The sequence below is a fragment of the Rattus norvegicus genome, chromosome 12 (genome assembly GCF_021556685.1).
Source record: "Rattus norvegicus strain SHRSP/BbbUtx chromosome 12, alternate assembly SHRSP_T2T, whole genome shotgun sequence".
NCBI lineage: Eukaryota > Metazoa > Chordata > Mammalia > Rodentia > Muridae > Rattus > Rattus norvegicus.
The window spans coordinates 6,844,350-6,863,078 of record NC_141545.1 but is presented as its reverse complement, the minus strand read 5'-3'; the positions used below and the strand labels follow the sequence as shown (position 1 = coordinate 6,863,078).

Sequence of the window (18,729 nt, the reverse complement as noted above, 5' to 3'; positions counted from 1 at the left end):
AAGCAAAGTCTGTCAACTTCAAAGCTACCGCACTGCACCCAGCTCCTCCCAGAGTGAGGGGCTAAGTGGAAGAAAGAGGAGCCCATTGTCTCCTCTGTCAGGTAACACAGGCTGAGACACATGGCCCTTTTCAGCAAGAGGTGCAAAGTACCCCACTTACCTGTACCCCCAAGATCCCATGTTAGATACAATGGAAGCCCAGGGAATCTCCCAAGCATATCAAACAGTAAGAAGGCCATGCTGCATGTGGTATTTGACTTGAGGAAGAGCATGCATTAAGAACAGAATAAAAGGCCCTTCTGTTCTACCCCTGCCTCCTGGTATATAGAGAAATATACAGCATTGTCGGAGAACTTGGAGCAGTGACTAGGGAAAAGTTAAAGGGAGAGGGTCTGTGGTCATGATCCAGAGTGAAGTGGAACCAAGGCTCCCAGTGACCTACAATGACATAGCCCACTGAGGTGGTAAAGGCAGCACCTTATAGAAGGAGCTACAACCACCCTACAGAAGGAGCTACAACCCTACAGAAGGAGCTACAACCACCCAACAGACAGAGCTACAACCACCCTACAGAAGGAGCTACAACCACCCTACAGGAGCTACAACCACCCTACAGACGGAGCTACAACCACCCTACAGGAGTTACAACCACCCTACAGAAGGAGCTACAACCCTACAGAAGGAGCTACAACCACCCTACAGACGGAGCTACAACCACCCTACAGAAGGAGCTACAACCACCCTACAGGAGCTACAACCACCCTACAGACGGAGCTACAACCACCCTACAGGAGTTACAACCACCCTACAGACGGAGCTACAACCACCCTACAGACGGAGCTACAACCACCCTACAGAAGGAGCTACAACCACCCTACAGACGGAGCTACAACCCTACAGAAGGAGCTACAACCACCCTACAGAAGGAGCTACAACCACCCTACAGGAGCTACAACCACCCTACAGACGGAGCTACAACCACCCTACAGAAGGAGCTACAACCACCCAACAGACGGAGCTACAACCACCCTACAGAAGGAACTACAATCACCCTACAGAAGGAACTACAATCACCCTACAGAAGGAGCTACAACCACCCTACAGACAGAGCTACAACCCTACAGGCGGAGCTATAAATCCACAGAGGTACAGCAGTCTGAGTTCTCTCCTGGAGCCTGTGTTGACCCCAGCCCTGTCTTCTACATCCATCACCTCAGTTCAGAAAGCACTGTGGGGTAAAGGTGGAGCCAAACAACACCAGGCATCATTTCTGTCTACTTTCCTGTCTCTTCTCCTCCATCCAAGGGCACATGATCAAGAGGCGCATTCAACGTTTACATTTGTGGTCTTGGAATTCAGCCCTCTACCTTCCTGCTGCATTGTGAACTCTCATGAAGAGTCCCTAAGTGTCAGGGTCCCAGCAGACTTTTTAGCCCACACACTGGCCTCTTCAGATGTTTAGACAGCTGCTGCCTCTGTCCACTTTCTGCTGCCACCACAATATCATGGTCTAGGTAATTTCTAAGGAAAAGTTAATCTCACATTTCAAAAGGCCAAGAAATCCAAGATCAAGGGGCTGCACATAGCCTTCCCATTGCATCATGGGAAAGAGGGCATTGCACTGCCAGAGACTGTACTCTTGAAAGACAGCTAACAGAAGCCAAGCATCAGAGCCAATCTTCAGACACCTCGTCCGTTACACCAGTAACAGCACTAATGGTTCACAAGCTAACAGCACCCTTCCCCCAAGGCTTCACCTACTACAACGGCAGTTAATTCTCAACCTCAGTTTCAGAAGGAGACAAACATCCACCCCACAGCATCTGTCCCATGCAAGCATGATTTATTTTATTCTTTGAGATTTGGGAAGGTAGAGAGACAACCAGGTGTCAGTTTAAAACAAAAGATGAAACCCAGGGGCATCTTGAGAGGAACAGGGATGCAGAAGTTAGAGGATGAGGGTTTAATCCTAGGAGAAAATTTGATGTGGATTTCCTAGACCCTTCCTGTGATGGTTTGTATATGCTTGGTCCAGAGAGTGGCACTGTTTGGAGCTGTGGCCTTGTTGGAGTAGGTGTGGCCTTGCTGGGGTGGGTGTGGCCTTGATGGAGTGGGTGTGGCTTGATGGGTGGGTGTGGCCTTACTGGAGTGGGTGTGGCCTTGTTGGAGTAGGTGTGCCACTGTGAGTCTGGGCTTTAAGACCCTCATCCTGGCTACCTGGAAATTAGTATTCTGCTAGCAGCCTTCAGATGAAGATGTAGAACTCTCAGCTCCTCCTGCATCATGCCTGCCTGGATGCTGCCATGTTTCTGCCTTAATGATAATGGACTGAACATCTGAACCTGTAAGTCAGTCCCAATTAAATGCTGTCCTTATTAGAGTTGCCTTGGTCATGGTGTCTGTTCACAGCAGTAAAACCCTAAGACACTTCCCTACTCTACCATTCAATTCATCCACTAAAAAGGCATTTGTTGACATTGAAATACATTTTATAGAGTCACTATATTTAAGGTCTCTGTTCCTCACTGCTTTCAGCTTAGAAAGTGTGGGCTACAGTCAAGCTGCCTTGTGGATGACAATCTCACATCAGTCTACACAGACTCTCGCCACACTACATAGGAATGTTTCTGCTGCCCTTACACTTCATTGTGCCAGTCACACACTTCAGTGCATCTTCTGAAGATTAAACCAGGACCATCAAGACGCTTGTGAAAATGGAGCCTTTCAAAGAGCCAAAGAAACCTTTGGTAAAATTCTGGTCAAATAATCTCCAAAAAGACTTCATTTTTAAAGCTGTTTTGGGTTCCAAATTAAGTCAAGGGAGATAGATCAACAGTTAAGAGACCTTGCTGTTCTTACAGAGGACCCAGGTTCAATGACTAGCACCGAGGGTAGTTCACACGTACCCTCGACTCCAGTTCCAGGGCACAAGGTGTACATGTGGTCACATACATGTGTACATGTAGGCAAAACACTCTTATACATACAACAAAATAAATCTAGGGAAAAGATTAGAAATATTACATATAGATTGTTACTTCAGAGAGTCCCAGGTGTGAGAAGTATCTATTCTGACTGTCTGTCCTCTCTGACCCATAAATTGTGGCCACAGTGTTAAGTCTTTAAAAGGTGAGTAAGAAAATATCCCAAGACACAGCAATAACTAATTTCACTCCAATAGCACCCAACACGTCACAGGCACACATAAAAAGCACACTGTGGGTGGCTGCTTCTCTATATGTTACATCTCATGGGCGTCTCTGCAGATGATGCTGACCTCAGGGCACGCAGTGATACAGGGCACCGTGGCTCCCACTCTCTGCCTCGCCCCCTCCCAGTAGATATGTCCTCTGTTCTCTTCACCTAAAACCTTCAAAAATAGTATTCAGGGAAATAAAGCACCTTCCCCACAAATTAATTACAACAAACTGTGGCGCGAAACAATGGGAATTTTAAAAACCACGATTCAACTCGTGGTTTGAGTGGGCAGAAGCCATGGCCGGCTATAATTCGTCTAACCCAGCTGTGTGGGTGCTCACCGTGCTCAGGAAAGGGACATCGACGTTATTGAAGTTCTTGGCAGTTTGCGTTTCTCCTTTTCCTTTACCTCGAAGCAACTGACATTTTAAAGATTTGCTTTTACTACTTTTTAATTATGTCTGTGTGGAAGTAGGAGGCTTATTGCTGGGGTCTAAGGAGGCTGGAGTTGTAAGGGATCGTGAGTCACACCAGTGTGGGTGCAGAGAACCAAACTCAGATTGATCCTCTGCAAGAGCAGTGTGTGCTCTCAGCCATTAAGCCATCTTCCCAGCCCTGCAATTGACATTTTAAGACAATTGCTATGATTTAAAAATTATTTCACTAATTCTTTTTCTTGAACTTGACTTTACCCTCCAGAGAACATTGTGTTCAATGCACAGAGCAGCCAGTCAAGAGCAGTTCAACTCTTTCTCATTAAATACACACCAAAATCCAGCCATGTTCTATAAACTAGATTAACCTTCAACCCAACTGATACTTCCAAAGGCATTTTAATACGCAGGAAACTCCTGACGTGTGGCTTGAATGCATGCACATTAATTGCTTGGGGGATAAAAATGCAACTGGAGACAAAGTTATCTCCAGTATTCACTCTGACTAACACATACTTCACCACTCACCTCATTCTGAAAACGTCGCCATGATGTGGTAGAGTCACTTTTGGCAGCCTCTAACTGGAACTGGTTGTGATACAGCCAGACAGCAACCACCCTTAACGGTTTACCTGGAGTGCCAGACTGTATGCGGCACTCAGGACAGTTCCTGATTAAGCCTTGGGATCCTCCATCCCACCAGAAGATGGCTAGGTAGACAGACACATGGACTCAGGGAATAGCTTCCCTAAGAGTAAAGTTACTGAGGCAAAGCCAAGCCACCGAGTAGCTAGAAGACAATGCCAGCACCCACCAAGGGCAAATTAGCTTTCTTTTTAAGTTCTTTTTTTCATGTATGTGTGTGAGCCTACTGAGTTTGTGTGCATTGTGGGCCTGCAGGAGCCACCCACAAAGGACATGAGAGGGTTTCAGATCACCTGGAACTGGAGTTACAGGCCATCGGGAGCTGACCTGTGGGTGCTGGGAACTGAACCCTAGTCCTTGTGAGAGCGGCAAGCTCTCTTGCCTACACAGTCATTTTTCCAGCCCTAGGTTTGAGAAAGAGTAAGGATTTCTTGCTCTTGAAGTGGAGAGAGACAGAGAGAGACAGAGAGACAGAGAGAGACAGAAAGACAGAGAGAGACAGAGAAACAGAGACAGAGAGACAGACAGAGAGACAGAGACATACAGAGAGAGACAGAGACAGAGAGACAGACAGAGACAGAGAGAAACAAAGGGACAGAGAGACAGAGAGACAGACAGAGACAGACAGAGAGATAGAGAGACAGAGAGACAGACAGAAAGAGAGGGGGTAGAGAGAGAGGGGGTAGAGAGAGATACAGAGAGGGGGATTGAGAGGGGGGATATAAAGGGGGTAGAGAGAAATGGATAAAAGCATGAAGACTGTGATAAGAGGCATTGGAGTATGGTGGAATTCCATGGATGGAAGGAATGATGTTCAAGTGTGAATAGGTGGGGTTCTAGCAAGCAGGAATCTGTGTTGTTCCCACAGAATGATGCTCCTTCTGAATACTCCCAACAGGCCACACAGCAGGGAGCACAGATTCAACCAGGGCATTGCTGAGGCAAAACACAAGGTTAGGCTGGGCCCCATCATAGAGATAGCTCAGTGGTACAGTGCTTCCCTAGGCCCTGGGTCCAATGCCCAATGAGACACGAGAAAAAAAGAATGGGAAGGAGGGAGGGAGGGAGGGAGAGAGAAGGGGGAAGGGACAAGGGAAGAGTTGGAACTGGGGTTTGACCAACTGGAAGAGCAATGTACCATAACACAGATAGGAGAATGAGAGTTTGATCTTGAACAAAACTATCGACCTCCCTTGCTAGCTAAGTGAACAAAGCTGTCAGAGTTCTGTGCTCAGAGAAGTCCCAGCTGGAGACTGAATGTGGTTGCTCTGGATTGCACAGGGGAGGTGGAGGGTCTTAAGATTCATATGGAGGGCTTGCCAGTGGGAGGCCCCAAGACAGAGCTCTAGATACTCCCCCCTTTCCAGGTACAGTGAAGAAGGCACGCAGGAGGCAAAAGGAATGTCCAGGGGAGAGTGGGTGTGCTGCCTCGTATGTCTACTTGACACAAGCTAGTGTCATCTAAGAGGGGGAAGCCCCCACTGAGAAAACGCCTCTTAAGATCAGGTTGTAGGCAAGTCTGTGGGGGCATTTTCTCAATTAGTGGTTGGTATAGGAGGGCCCAGCCCAGTGTGGGTAGTGCTCTCCCTGGGCAGATGACCCTGGGTGTTATCACAAAGTAGGCTGAGCAAGCCATGAGGAGCAAGGCCTGTAAGCAGCCTCTCCATAGCCTCTGCGTGAGTTCCTCAATCTAGGTTCCTACCCTGACTTCCCTGGATGATCAACCACAAGATGTAGCATGAAATAAAACCTTTCCTCCCCAAGCTGCTATTGGTTGCACTGTTCCATCACTGTGACAGAAACCCTGAGACAGAGGCAATCTGGCAAGTGAGCTAGAGACACTCAAGACGTGGGAGCAGCGGCCCAGAAATGGGGTGTGAGCTTTGATAGCAAGACCCGTAAGAAACCCCCTCTGAGGGGACAGAGGTGGGGTCAAATGTGCCTTTGACTTGGTTCTGGGCCTCTCAGGAATCTGTGTGCGGAGGAAAATCACCTCAGAGGCACCCTCAGATTGGATCCCCCAGCTACAGACTATGGGATGGGGAGCTGTCAAAACTTCATCTCGAGAGTCATGGAAACTGAGACATCTGACTCCAGCCAGTGGAAGAAGAAAAATCCAGAGGAGGACCCAAAGGAACAAAACAGCCAGCTCCGTGCTGTGCAAGGAAGGTAAAGGTACCTTCCTTCGTCCCAACCCCAGCCCACCCCAGTTCAGACCACAGCCCAAGCTCGGACTCCCCCAAGTCATCAGAGAGAGTGACTGTGGAATTCCCACGAGGTGGAAAGTCCATCCCCTGCCCCAGTGTGCAAAGCCCACCTGAAGATTAGTCTAAGCACAGGGACGGGTCTTGGCTCACAGCCTCCTTCCTCAGCATTCTGGAATGCAAATTAATACTCAAAGCACTTAGTGGCCCCCAACTGTTCGCAAAACCACCAGCATGGAAACCAAAAGTGTCTATGACCAAAATCTGCACATCTTGACTTTTTTTCAGGTAAAGTAAAAACTCCTCCCCTCCCCTCCCACCCCCATCAAGCACCAAGAAACAGCACCCAGAGCAAAATAAGAGGGTTTTACATACGCAGTGGCGTTCATTTGCAACGCCTTGTTTCTAAATAATATAACGGGGTGGCTAAATTCTAAACCCAGAGGAATTTAAAAGGCAAAATTAATGTTTTACAGTAACTTGGGTTTTCAAGTGCGGCATCAGCAAAAATGAGCCACGTGCCTGCCAGTGGCTCGTGTCTCACGACTACAAAGTCCGCTGCACTTCTACAAGGGGCGGTTAGAAATGCAACTGCAAAGTCGAAGGCATGACTGACAGTAAGCAGCAGAGAGTTCATGCAACCCTTCATGTTATAAGTAATCACTGAGCACCAGATTTACAGCCTCCCCCTCCCCCTACACACACACACACACACACACACACACACATACACACACACACACTTTCACATACATAGTTTATTCTATGTGCTCCAGATACTAGAATTTGCATCATTTCAACTTCAAGGAGTTATCTTTGTCCCTAATCTGTTTCTGGCAGGAGCTGACAATTTGCTTTTTCTTCAAAAGGTGGTTCAGTTCACCAACCCTCCCCCCTGCCCATACTCCCACATTTTTCAACACCAGTCCTTCCTCTGGGCTGATTTGGCCCAGGGCTTGTTGGGGTTTTTGTTTTGTTTGGTTTTGTTTGTTTTGTTTTGAAAAGATGGGCAGATTGACCACACTTAGGGATCACTATTCTAAAAGTGTGTATAAAAACACACACCTACATGAAACCAAGGCCACAAGCAAACCCAGGTTTTGTGAAGCTGACACAATGTCGTTTAGGCAATGCCACACTACCAGCGGTTCAGAGCACAGAGTCGACGATAGGCCAGCGCGGCCCTGCTTCAACTGTCTACAGTTAATTAAGTCTTTAGAACAGGAGGCCTGGCTCTGTAGCTTAGCCTGTTAAAGTGCCCTACTGATTAGAACGTGTTTAGAAGTAGCCTTCCTCTTCAAGACGTTCAGAACCATTGGCTGTATTTGGTCACTCACTTCCTCGGTGAGGAATCCCTTCGACTAGAGATGGCACTGTGGAAACACGGGTGTTGGAGGAAGCCGTCCCCCGATAGATGTCCCTGTGTTTTTACGTCCATCTTGCACTGTGTAAGGGGGTCTTCAGACCCGTGGCAATTACTGGTGAGAGAAGCAAGAATATTCCTACCCTGCCCTGCCTCAGAAGGGACCTCTGAACACAGCATAAGCCCAAACACTTCAAGGATTAGCTAGCCTTGTGTCACTAGCAAGACAGGTTTTACTGAATTAACACGGAGCTCTTGCAGGGGCAAGGCCGGTCTGCAGCTTGTGAACAAAGGTGTGGCTTTCATTCACCCTCTTTATTCTGACCCTGCAGCTAATTCTAATCTTCCCGGCCCTTACCTCTAGGAACTTTGACTTCACAACACCTGAGGGGAAACCGCGGGCTCCTTTCTTCAGTGGAGCAAGAGTTCTGGGTCCTTTTCTAGGGGCCCTAAAGCGCGCACCACGAGCCGCAGCCTTTCCCTCCAGTTTCTAACTCCACTTCTGGAAGAGAGCCCCAGAGCTGCTGGGGGTGGGGGGTCTCCGCCGGCCGCGTGTAAGACCTGTGTGACCTCGTAATGGGTTCAAGGGAGGATTTCTGGAAGTGGCTCTGGCACTTCTGAGGCCCTCTGTCCCCCAAGGTGGCCCCCTGCCTGGCCCCTCGAACTCACCAAAAGTAGGTTGTGGGCAACCAGGTACCCGAGCCTGGAGCTGCCCCGCACGCCCGGGGCCAGGCGGCCGGTGGCGTACCCGTGCCAGGCCACCACGTAGGGGTTGTCAATGGTGATCCAGTACTTGACCTGACCACCGAAGTGGCGGAAGCAGAGCTCGGCGTAATCCCTGAAATGGTCGGCCAGGGCGCGATTGGCCCAGCCGCCATAGGTGTCCTGCAGGCGCTGCGGCAGGTCCCAATGGTACAGAGTGACCACCGGCTGCACGCCCAGCTCCCTCAGCCGCTCCAGCAGCCGCCGGTAGTAGCGCAGCCCCTCGCGGTTGGGGGTGCCCGCGGTGCCATTGGGGAGCACCCGCGCCCACGATATGGAGAAGCGGTAGTGGGTGACCCCCAGTTCGCGTAGCCCCTCTGTGTCGCGGTAGACGTTGTTGTAACTGTCGCTGGCCACATCTCCAGTGGAGGGCAGGGGAGGCAACGGGGCACCCGACGGCGCCATGACGATCGGGGAGTCCTCCGGGATGGCCCGAGGGTGATGGGTGAAAGTGTCCCAGATGGACGCGCCTTTGCCGTGCTGTCGCCAGCCGCCCTCCGTCTGGTAGGCGGCGCTGCCTACCGCCCAGAGGAAACCGTCGGGGAAGGTGTCATGGAGGAGGCCAGCGGCCTCTGGGACAGGAGGGCGCGCAAAGCGAGCCCAGGTCTGCGCGCCCTGACCCGGCTCAGCGCTTAGGCAGCGGGCGCGCAGGGTGAGCAACAGCAGATGCAGCGACAGCAAACGGAGCAGCAAGAGCCGCGGCAGGCGGCGAGGAGGGGCGCGGGCTGGCATGCTGCGGGAGCCGGGAGGGCACCGCGCCGCGTCCCTATATGCCCGAGCCCCGCCGCCCTCCCCCCGCGGTGCCCACCCCCGCTCCCGTCGCCCCACGAGCAATGATTATCCAGAGAAGGCGCCGCCCCCCACTCCGGCCTGGCACGGGGGCGGGACAGGGGCTCAGACAGCCACGGTGCCCAGGGAGCACCGCTGGCGTCCGGAGGACGTCGGAGAACGAGCACCTGCTGCAGCCAGCTCAGGGAGCAGCGTATCCCACACCGCACAATACCATGCCCTCCGTCCTGGGATGTCCCCGCGTCGCCCGCTCCCGCGTCCACTCCCTTTGCCTTCCAAGAACTGGTGTTCATGGAGGAAAGAATGTGCAGCCCAACTTTGCGCGACGTTTGGCGCCTCGGGGATGAAACACCTGCTTTCCCCTTTCTCCCATTCTGAGCTTTCCACTCAGGGGAATCTTTCAGACGACATCCCTAGAGAGCTCTGCCTGGGTCTGAACGCAGCGGGAAGGCGGGGTAGGGAAGTCACTCAGAAACTTTGCCAGGTTTGAGAGTACTCAGTTTTCTTCTGGTGAGAGAGCCCCACATCCCATCAGAGAAGTCCGCCCTGCCTCAGACCACAACCTGAGAAGCCATCAAGAACACACAGTGGGTCTAAGATTTGTGGGTCGTGTGGGGGTTCTGTTTCTCCTTTCCCTGCATCCTCTCTTCCCCTTCTCTCCCTTCCCCCTGTTATTCTTTAACCCTTTAAATCCGTTCCTTAATTAGACCCCTCTAAATTTTCTGGTGAACCTGTAGCTGTGAGTTGTTTTCTGAGAGAAAGAAAAACTCTAAAGCACTCAGACTTCAACTTCCCCGGCACCACATCCCATTTCCCACCCTTTGCCGTCCTTCCTATAAATATTCACGTTTTGACTTCGAGCCCTTCGAGCCTTCGAGCAAGTGGGGTCTCTGTGCAGGGATGCTGGGTGGAAGACCTCTGCCCCCACACCACTCTGGAGGGAAAGTCAGCCCAGTAACTCCCAGTGCTAGGATGAAAAAGACCAGCATATTTTCCTCAGTTCTCTCAAGGCCCTTTGAAGAGAAGCTTCAAGTCACAGAATCCATTGTATGTGTACATGTATACATATATACGTACATATATATACACATATATACATACATATATTATATACATACATATGCATCACAGAATCCATTATACATACATACATACATACATACATACATACATACATACATACATATGCATACATGGGCTTTGTCCCATTCATTGGGAAGCATCCCAAAGCTCAAAGGACAAATGTACACTAAGATGAGTCCCTAAGAGAAGCCCAGAAAAATGAAGGATCCCACCGTCCTACTCCTTATGGTACAACTCAGCCTCTGTCACCGCCCACAGAGGGATGAGTAAGACCCTTGCAGAACAGTCATTCTGGGAGCGATGCCCTCCGATTTCCACAGGAATTGGAGTCAACACAGTGGCAAGTGTTACCGTTGGAGACGGCACGATGTAGCACAGCCAGTGGACTCCGGTACTGATGAAATATTCTCAACTCCAGCAAGCACACATTCTCAGCGTTAGTGAGACGAAGTCACCAGGTGGGGACAGAGACACCTCTGCTCTGTTCAGCGTGTCATTTAGATACCTCAGTAAATGAGAAAAATAGGAATGAGCAATGAAAAAAATTACTTCCTGCAACCTCACAGTCAGCATCTTACAGGAAAATGAAACAGCACACATGTCTGCATGCAGCCCCGAGGGCCCCTCCTAGAGCTGACGCTTCAAGTGACATAAGGAAAGAGCTGGAAGGGCTGTGGAGATGGCTCAGCGGTTACAAGCAGTGACTATTCTACCAGAGGACCCAGGTTCGATTCCCAGCACCCACGTGGCCACTCACAGCTGTTTATAACTTCAAGATCTGACACCATCACCATACATGTAAAAGGAAATGCAGCAAAACCAATGCACATAAAATAAAAATAGTTTTTTTTAAAGGAAACAGTTGAGGCTGGGGATCTACTTAGTCTGACTGTTTAGTGTGCTAAATAGATTCTATCTATTGTTTAAAAAAAAAAGTTGACCAGCAATACAAAAAAGAAAAGGGGATTTTTCACAGAGCAGTGATCAAAGGGTGATTTAATGCTTCCTATTTGATATCTGGCTGTGAAAGGGACATGTGGTGTATGACTATATCAGATGGACCCCAAGTCTACCAAACTTAGTAGCAGGGCTCGTAGATCACAGTTAATTCAACCCAACGAAAGTGATTCCCTGGCAATTAAACTTGATTTCCAGAACTTTCGTTTAAGTATTTATTTTCAGATTTATTTTTACTTTATATGTGTGTTTGCCTGCATGTATGGCACCCAGGTGTTCAGTCCCCATAGAGACCAGAGGATGCCATCGAACCCGTTGGAGCTACAGTTACGGCTGGGCTGTGAACCATGTGGGTGCTGAGAACTGAACCTGAGCCCTCTTCGAGAGCGACACAGGCTTTAACTGCTGCTCCATCTTCCAGCCCATGATTTCCTGACCTTTGTCTCTATCAAGGTTCCACTGTGGTAATTAAACTCTGGACTCCTGAAGTGTGAGTGAAGACTCCTGTGTTCCTTCTCACATTTGGGGAGATCAGTGGGGGGCGGGAGGGGTGGTGGTGAAGTAAAACACAGGGTAAAGCGATTAATCAGAGAAGTACAAGAACCCCAGGATCAAGTGTCTGTCCTGTCTCCCCCATACCCCCTTCCCATCCATCTCTGAGTCCCATCCCCTTCCCCCTAGAATACAAGAATGCAGCCATGGAGACAAGCTCCCACTTTATTTCTGTTGAGTGTGTGTGTGTGTTGTGTTTTTGTTTTGTTTTGCAAACATGTAGACTTCAAATGCCTTGAAATTTTAAATACTGTGAGGAAACTGTTGCCTCTTCTTTGAATATGAAGAAAACGTTATAATCTCAGCATAAAAAAAAAAGACACTGTAAATTTTTGTACTGCTTAGTTTTGTGTGTCAACTTGACACAAGCTGGAGTTATCACAGAAAAAGGAACCTCCCTTGAGGAAATGCCTCCATGAAACCCAGCTGTAAGGCATTTTCTCAATTAGTGATCAAGGAAGGGAGGGGCAGCCCATTGTTGGTGGTGCCATCCCTGGACTGGTGGTCCTGGGTTCTATAAGAGAGCAAGCTGAGCAAGGCAGGGGAAGAAAGCCAGTGAGTAACATTCCTCCATGGCCTCTGCATCAGTTCCTGCTTCCTGGCCTGCTTGGTTCCAGTCCTGACTTCCTTTGGTGATGAACAGCAATTCGAAAGTGTAAGCTGAATAAACCCTTTCCTCTCAACTTGCTTCTTGGTCATGATGTTTGTGCAGGAATAGAAACCCTGACTAAGACAAATTGTTACTGGGAGTGGGGTTTTCTTGTGACAACCTGACAATGTTTTGGGGAGGACTGTGGAAGGACTTTGGAACTTTGAGCTAGAAGATCCACTGGATGTTAAGAGCTCTGTGGGATGTTCTGTAGGAGCTTGGAAGATAATGTTGAGAACAGTGCAGAAGATGGAGGCCTGGCTTGTGAAATTTCAGAGGGAAGATTAAAGACTCTTATCAGGCCATTGCTGTTTTGATTGTGAAGATTCTGTGGTTTTGGTCAGCTGGAACAGAAGAATCAGCTGATTAACAAGATACCAGAACTACTAAAGTGAACCTTTGCGTTACTGGGACAGTTGATGCTAGTCAGCTGGAGCTAAGAAACTAGTGGTGATTAAGAAGAGACCAGCATCACTGAGGTGAAATCTTCTGGGAAGTGTTTTCTGAGAGCACAAAGAGGCTGTGTTCCAGAGACACCCAAGGTTTTACCTCATGCTGTGGCTGGACTTGGTAGTGTATAAGGGTCACCCAGGTGGTACCGGTTTTGAAGGCATGAAGGGGTCATGGAGAGCAGCTGAGGGTGGGCACTGTGAGAGGCCATGGAAGGCCATTGGTGAAGGTGCAGCCTCAGTTGCAATTGATGGTCCAGGACTGAAAGGCAAAGGAGTTGGGGCTTGCCGCCATGAAGAGAGCCTGTGAGAGGCTATTGGTGAAGCCTAGTTGCAGTGGAAGACAGCAGTGTTTTGGAGATGCCAGTACCATGAGATGACCACCAAGAGCAGCAGCAGCAGTGGAGTGCAGGCATCTGGAGCCCAGAAGACAAGGAGTGTAGTACAGAGGGCAGAGCTGGAGAAGCGACACAAGCCCTTGCAGGAGCCTAGAAGATCGTGAATGGATCCCAGATATTGATTGTGACTGTGCCCTGACATTTTTTTCTCTTGAAGTATTTTACTGGAGTCCACAGTTAAGAGACTTTAAATTTTAAAAGATATTGGATATTTTAAATAGATTGCACTTTTAATACGTAAAGACTGTGAGACTCTCAAAGTTATTTACATCTTGGGATGAATAAGAAAGTAAGGGTTGAGGCTGAATAGTGATGTGTTTGTGTGTCCACTTGACACGAGCTGGAGTTATCACAAAGGAGCCTCCCTTGAGGAAATGCCTCCAGGAGACCCAGCTGTGAGGCATTTTCTCAATTAGTGATCAAGGAGGGAGGGCCCCGCCCATTGTGGGTGATGCTGTCCCTGGGCTGGTGGTCCTGGTTCTATAAGAGAGCAGGCTGAGCAAGCCAGGGGGAGCAAGCCAGTAAGTAACATTCCTCCATGGCCTCTGCATCAGCTCCTGCTTCCTGACCTGCTTGAGTTCCAGTCCTGACTTCCTGTGGTGATGAACAACAATGTGGACGTGTGAGCTGAGTAAACCCTTCCCTCCCCAACTTGCTTCTTGGTCGTGACGTCTGTGCAGGAACGGAAACCCTGACTGAGACAATTGTGTTCATTGACTGTGCTCACGGTGATGAGCAAAATCTTTTCAACAGACAGAGGTCAGCAGGGATTGGAAGACGGCCCAGTGGTTAAATCGCTTACTTCAGAAATGCAAGGATCTGACTTTGGAGCCCTGAACGCTACACAGATGCCTCATGGCCATGCGGCCTGCCTGTAATTCTAGCCCCTGAAACTGGAGGTGGGAAACCCAGACTAGCAAGACTGTATCTCGGCGCTTTGGGCTTTACTAAGAAGCCGTGCCTCCGTGTATAAGGTGCCGGAGCAGTGGCGAATGATTGCCCAAGAGTGGCTTCGTGCACACACGCACATCGCACGGCACACACATGAAACTAGAAATCAAAATTCCGTCAACAGTCTGATCCTTTTCTCCTACGTCGGTTAGGCGGGAGGTTTGAGACAAAGGCAGGATGACCTGGGCTAAAAGGTCCCCACCCTTCTCTTCTGACCAGGAGCCCACATTCACAAAAGCCTGAACAAAACACTGGATAAAGCCAGCTCCTCCTTCCGGATTTCAAAGTGACCACTGGACATAAGAACCCTCCTCCCCCGCCACAGAGCCCTAAAAGACACCAAATAAAGCTCCACCCCAGTGCCTCACCATCCCTCCCCTTAAAGAAGCCCCTACTTCAGCCCTCCTCCTGTGCTCTTGGTGAACCTGCCCGAGAGTTACCCCCAATAAACCGGCCTTTAAACTTTAATTTGGCTCACTTGACTTTATTTCTTTGGCAGAGGACCCATTCATCCCCTGCTTCTCTTTATCCTCAGATCTGCTCTCCCCAGTGCACCTCCCTGTAGGACAGTCAAGGGAGTAGAAGGGATTTTCTTGACTCTAGCCTACATACCCAAGCACAATGCCATCCTCACAAGCTCACAGACCACTTGTCACCAACCTTCGCCCTCTGTGGGAACGCATCTCTACCCACGGCAGCAAGTTCATGGCGCCACAGTGGTAAGTAATCCAACTGGGAAGTGCTCAGAGACACCAAGGCATGCACATCGATGCCCTCAAAGGCACCGTGCCGCCCCGCCCGAGAATCAGGATCAAGTTTTAAATAAACCATTTAATTTCTTAGGTATCAATAAATGACACCAAGAGAGAAGAGGAACTGTCCTGATTGAGCTCGTTGCCTCAACTTATTTTAATCTAGAGGCGACATTAAGTGGCTGGTTGATTAATTTGGCAGTGGCAAATGGCATTAGCTGAGAAAGAAGATACCAGAATCTAAAGGATCACTTGGAAAGAAGCTATCGGTAATATGGATAAGGAACTAAGAGAGCCTCGTGCCTAGCATGGTGAAAATGCTGTGTGAAAAGGGAACTGTAGGCATAAATTTTGGGCAACCTACTTTTTTTTTTTTTTTCCAGAGCTGAGGACCGAACCCAAGGCCTTGCGCTTGCTAGGCAAGTGCTCTACCACTGAGCTAAATCCCCAACCGCAACCTACTTTTAATAACATTCAACCTCTCCTCTAGCCCACCACCCAGCGGAAGTGGTAGAAGAGAAACGTCATTAGGATGTGGGGGAAATGGACCTGCTCAGCAATTGTTCTTTGAGGGTGAGCTCGATCTCCTTTGTCTGAGTTTCAGTCCCGTGGCAGACAGCCAATACGACTCAGCAGCTCATTCCGGTCCTTTCTACAGGCAGACCCCAGGCACGAACGAGCGACTGTGGTTCAAAACTGAAAACCCCACCCGGCTTGCCTGAGGCAAGGCCTCAGAAGCCACAAGCTGCTGCAGGAACCCCCATGAGCAGTTCTTTGGCGGGTTTCTCTCCGGTGCCACCACAAGTGGAGACCGACAACGCTCTGTAAGGTGAACCAATACGTGTGTGTCGTTAGCGAAGATTAGCAAAGTGGGACAGACCAATGCTCAGGGCGTGTCTCCCACTGTGGGGTCCTATTCATACTCCCTCCTCCGGGCTCCTTTCACGCGTTTGCTGTACCAAATCATCCTTCCACCTGTGTCTGCTTCAGGAAAAGTCTTTCGCGTGCGTGCCTCAGCGAGACGTCCTTTTACCAGGGTGCCCCAGCAATGCAGCATTTGATATAACAAACTTTCCAAAGAAACTACAAGTTTCCACTTCAGGGGACCTGGCGCACAGGAGGGGTGCTGTGATCGACATATAAAGTCAATAAATAAATTAATGAAAAAACAAAATTAAAAAAAAGGAAATCGCGCTTTTTTTTTATTAAGAAGAAAACAAAACTGGATTCCAGATTTGCGTACCGACAAAGTATCTAACAGACTAGAGAAGCAATATTCTAAGTGGAGAAAAGTAGCAGGACAGTAGTATGCTTTTATGTTTTTGGTTGTAGAAAGCCTTCCTGAGCACCACGAACAACCTGGAAAAGCTAATCAAGATTTAAGTGAGTGGTAGTCAGAGGTGCTTAGAGAACTGGATGCAGGAGACAGACAGGCGGCAACTATCTGGAAAAGGTTAATACCCACAACCATAACTAGTTCTGCTAAGTAATGAATGCATTCATTAACTGTAAAAAAAATCAAAAGATGATTGACAGGCAAGCTGCGAAGGGAAAAAAAGAAAACAGACCAACAAAAACAGTCAAACAGATCTACCAATATAATAGAAATCACTAAAGAGAGATGTCATGCTTTATCCCAGGATGAAACCTTAGAAAACACAAAGTCGAAACCCAGAAAGAGCTGACATTTCGTATTAGAATCAGGGGGACATGCACATACGTTATGTGCTGGAATTCAAACTCCAACTTTGGAGGAGAGCAATTTGTCAAAATTCCAAAATCTTCACATTCGTGCTTTATGACCCAGAAGTGTTGCAGCAAGGACGGACACCCCCCCCCCCCCAGCAGTTGTAGCAGCCAGGGCACATGGATGTGTGTGCACAAGTGTCCTGCCTGTAACAAAATACCAGCGAACCCCCATTGACCATCAGTAAATGCAAATTACATCAATTATGTACAAACTCGGATTTTTAATAATCCCCCTGGTTGAAAATGCTTATCTCTGGGGCATGGAATTGGTGAAAAATTTCCTTCTCTATTGTTTTTACTTTATAAATTATGCTGATTTTTTTTTTTTTACCCTGAAGGAGAAAAAGAAAACGAGAACAGGAAAGGGCTCACACTGGGATGTGCTGTTCCGTAAGTGCCAGGGGGTGCAGACAGCAGGAGCAATCAATGCTATCCCAAAATGCAGCCAGTGCTTCATTTCCTTTATTCTTACCAACTTCATCTTCAAAGAGATGATGTTCAAACGAACAAAGCAGAATCTCAGACAGAGTCTGTTCCTTCTTATGTTTTTTAAAAATCTTACTTTATTGCCTATGAGCATTTTGCATGCATGTATGTGCACCAACAGTGTGCCTGGTGCCTGTAGAGGCTAGAGGAGGACTTCATATCCCCTGGAACTGGAGTTAGAGACAGTCATGAGCTGCCATGTGGGTGCTGGGAACTGAAACCAGGTCCTCAGGAAGATCACTCAGTGCTCTAACCGCTGAACCATCTTTCCAGCCTCTACCTTACTTTTTAAAAGATTTTTTAAAAAAAACAAAAAAAAAACTTTTGGGGTGGGGCTTGGTGTGTTTGTTTGTTTAAGACAGGGTTATTCTACCTTGCCCTGACTGCCCTCTGCCTCTGGGGCACTGGGATTGAAGACAGGCAACTCCACCACCTGGCTTTAAAAATCATTTTTAAGTGTGTGTGGGGTTGGGGATTTGGCTCAGTGGTAGAGCGCTTGCCTAGGAAGGGCAAGGTCCTGGGTTCGGTCCCCAGCCCCGGAAAAAAAATAAAAGTGTGTGTGTGTGTGTGTGTGTGTGTGTGTGTGTGAGAGAGAGAGAGAGAGAGAGAGAGAGAGAGAGAGAGAGAGAGAGAGAAGAGATCTCAGTGAACATCTCCAGAGCACATCTGGTCCCTCTTGGTAAAACTGTCACTCCCCAACCCGGCAGTTCAAGAGTGGGAGGGGCTTCCTTCCTCTGGAAGCACTCCCATCATTCTTTGAGCCTTCAAACATTTATTTGTAGGTCCCGTTCCAGCTGAGGACAGACAGGGTATGTTCTCTTAGTTGCAGCTGACAATGGCTGTACTAACCATTTATCCAGGATAGATGCCCCAATTTGTTAAGAAACAGAAATGCTTGCCCAGAAAGAACTGAGGACTCACATGATCTAAACCTCCACCTATGTGGGAGTCTTCGTTGACTCCCATACCTGAATGTGTCCTTTGACAGAAAAGACAGTTGTCACAAACTAAATGTCATTCTGTTCATAGAACACAGTTTCAGATTCTCAACCCAGAGTTATCTGGATCTCGAAGAAATGCTTCCGTCAGATTAACCTGTGGGCGTGTCTGAGAAGCTTTTTTTTTTTTGCTAATTGATGCAGGAAGGTCCAGCCCACTGTGGGCGGAACCATCCCTACGCAGGGTCTTGGGCTCTGTAAGAAAATTAGCTGAATGCAAACCAAGGAACAAGCCAGTAAGCGATAAGAAACTTCAAGGTTCTTTCTTGATGTTCCTCTTTGATGATCTGTTACCTGTAAACTAAAATCA

The 18,729-nt window shown here is 48.6% G+C and overlaps 1 protein-coding gene across 1 annotated transcript in view; it reads right to left on the bottom strand.

Moving 5' to 3' along the window:
- Positions 1-9,353, bottom strand: part of Kl (Klotho) — a 39,550-nt gene extending 30,197 nt beyond the window's left edge. Inside the window, 1 exon segment of the mRNA NM_031336.2 lies at positions 8,514-9,353. Within this exon segment, the coding sequence (NP_112626.1) occupies positions 8,514-9,338 (825 nt within the window). The 5' untranslated portion in view covers positions 9,339-9,353.
- Between the last annotated feature and the right edge of the window lie 9,376 nt (positions 9,354-18,729).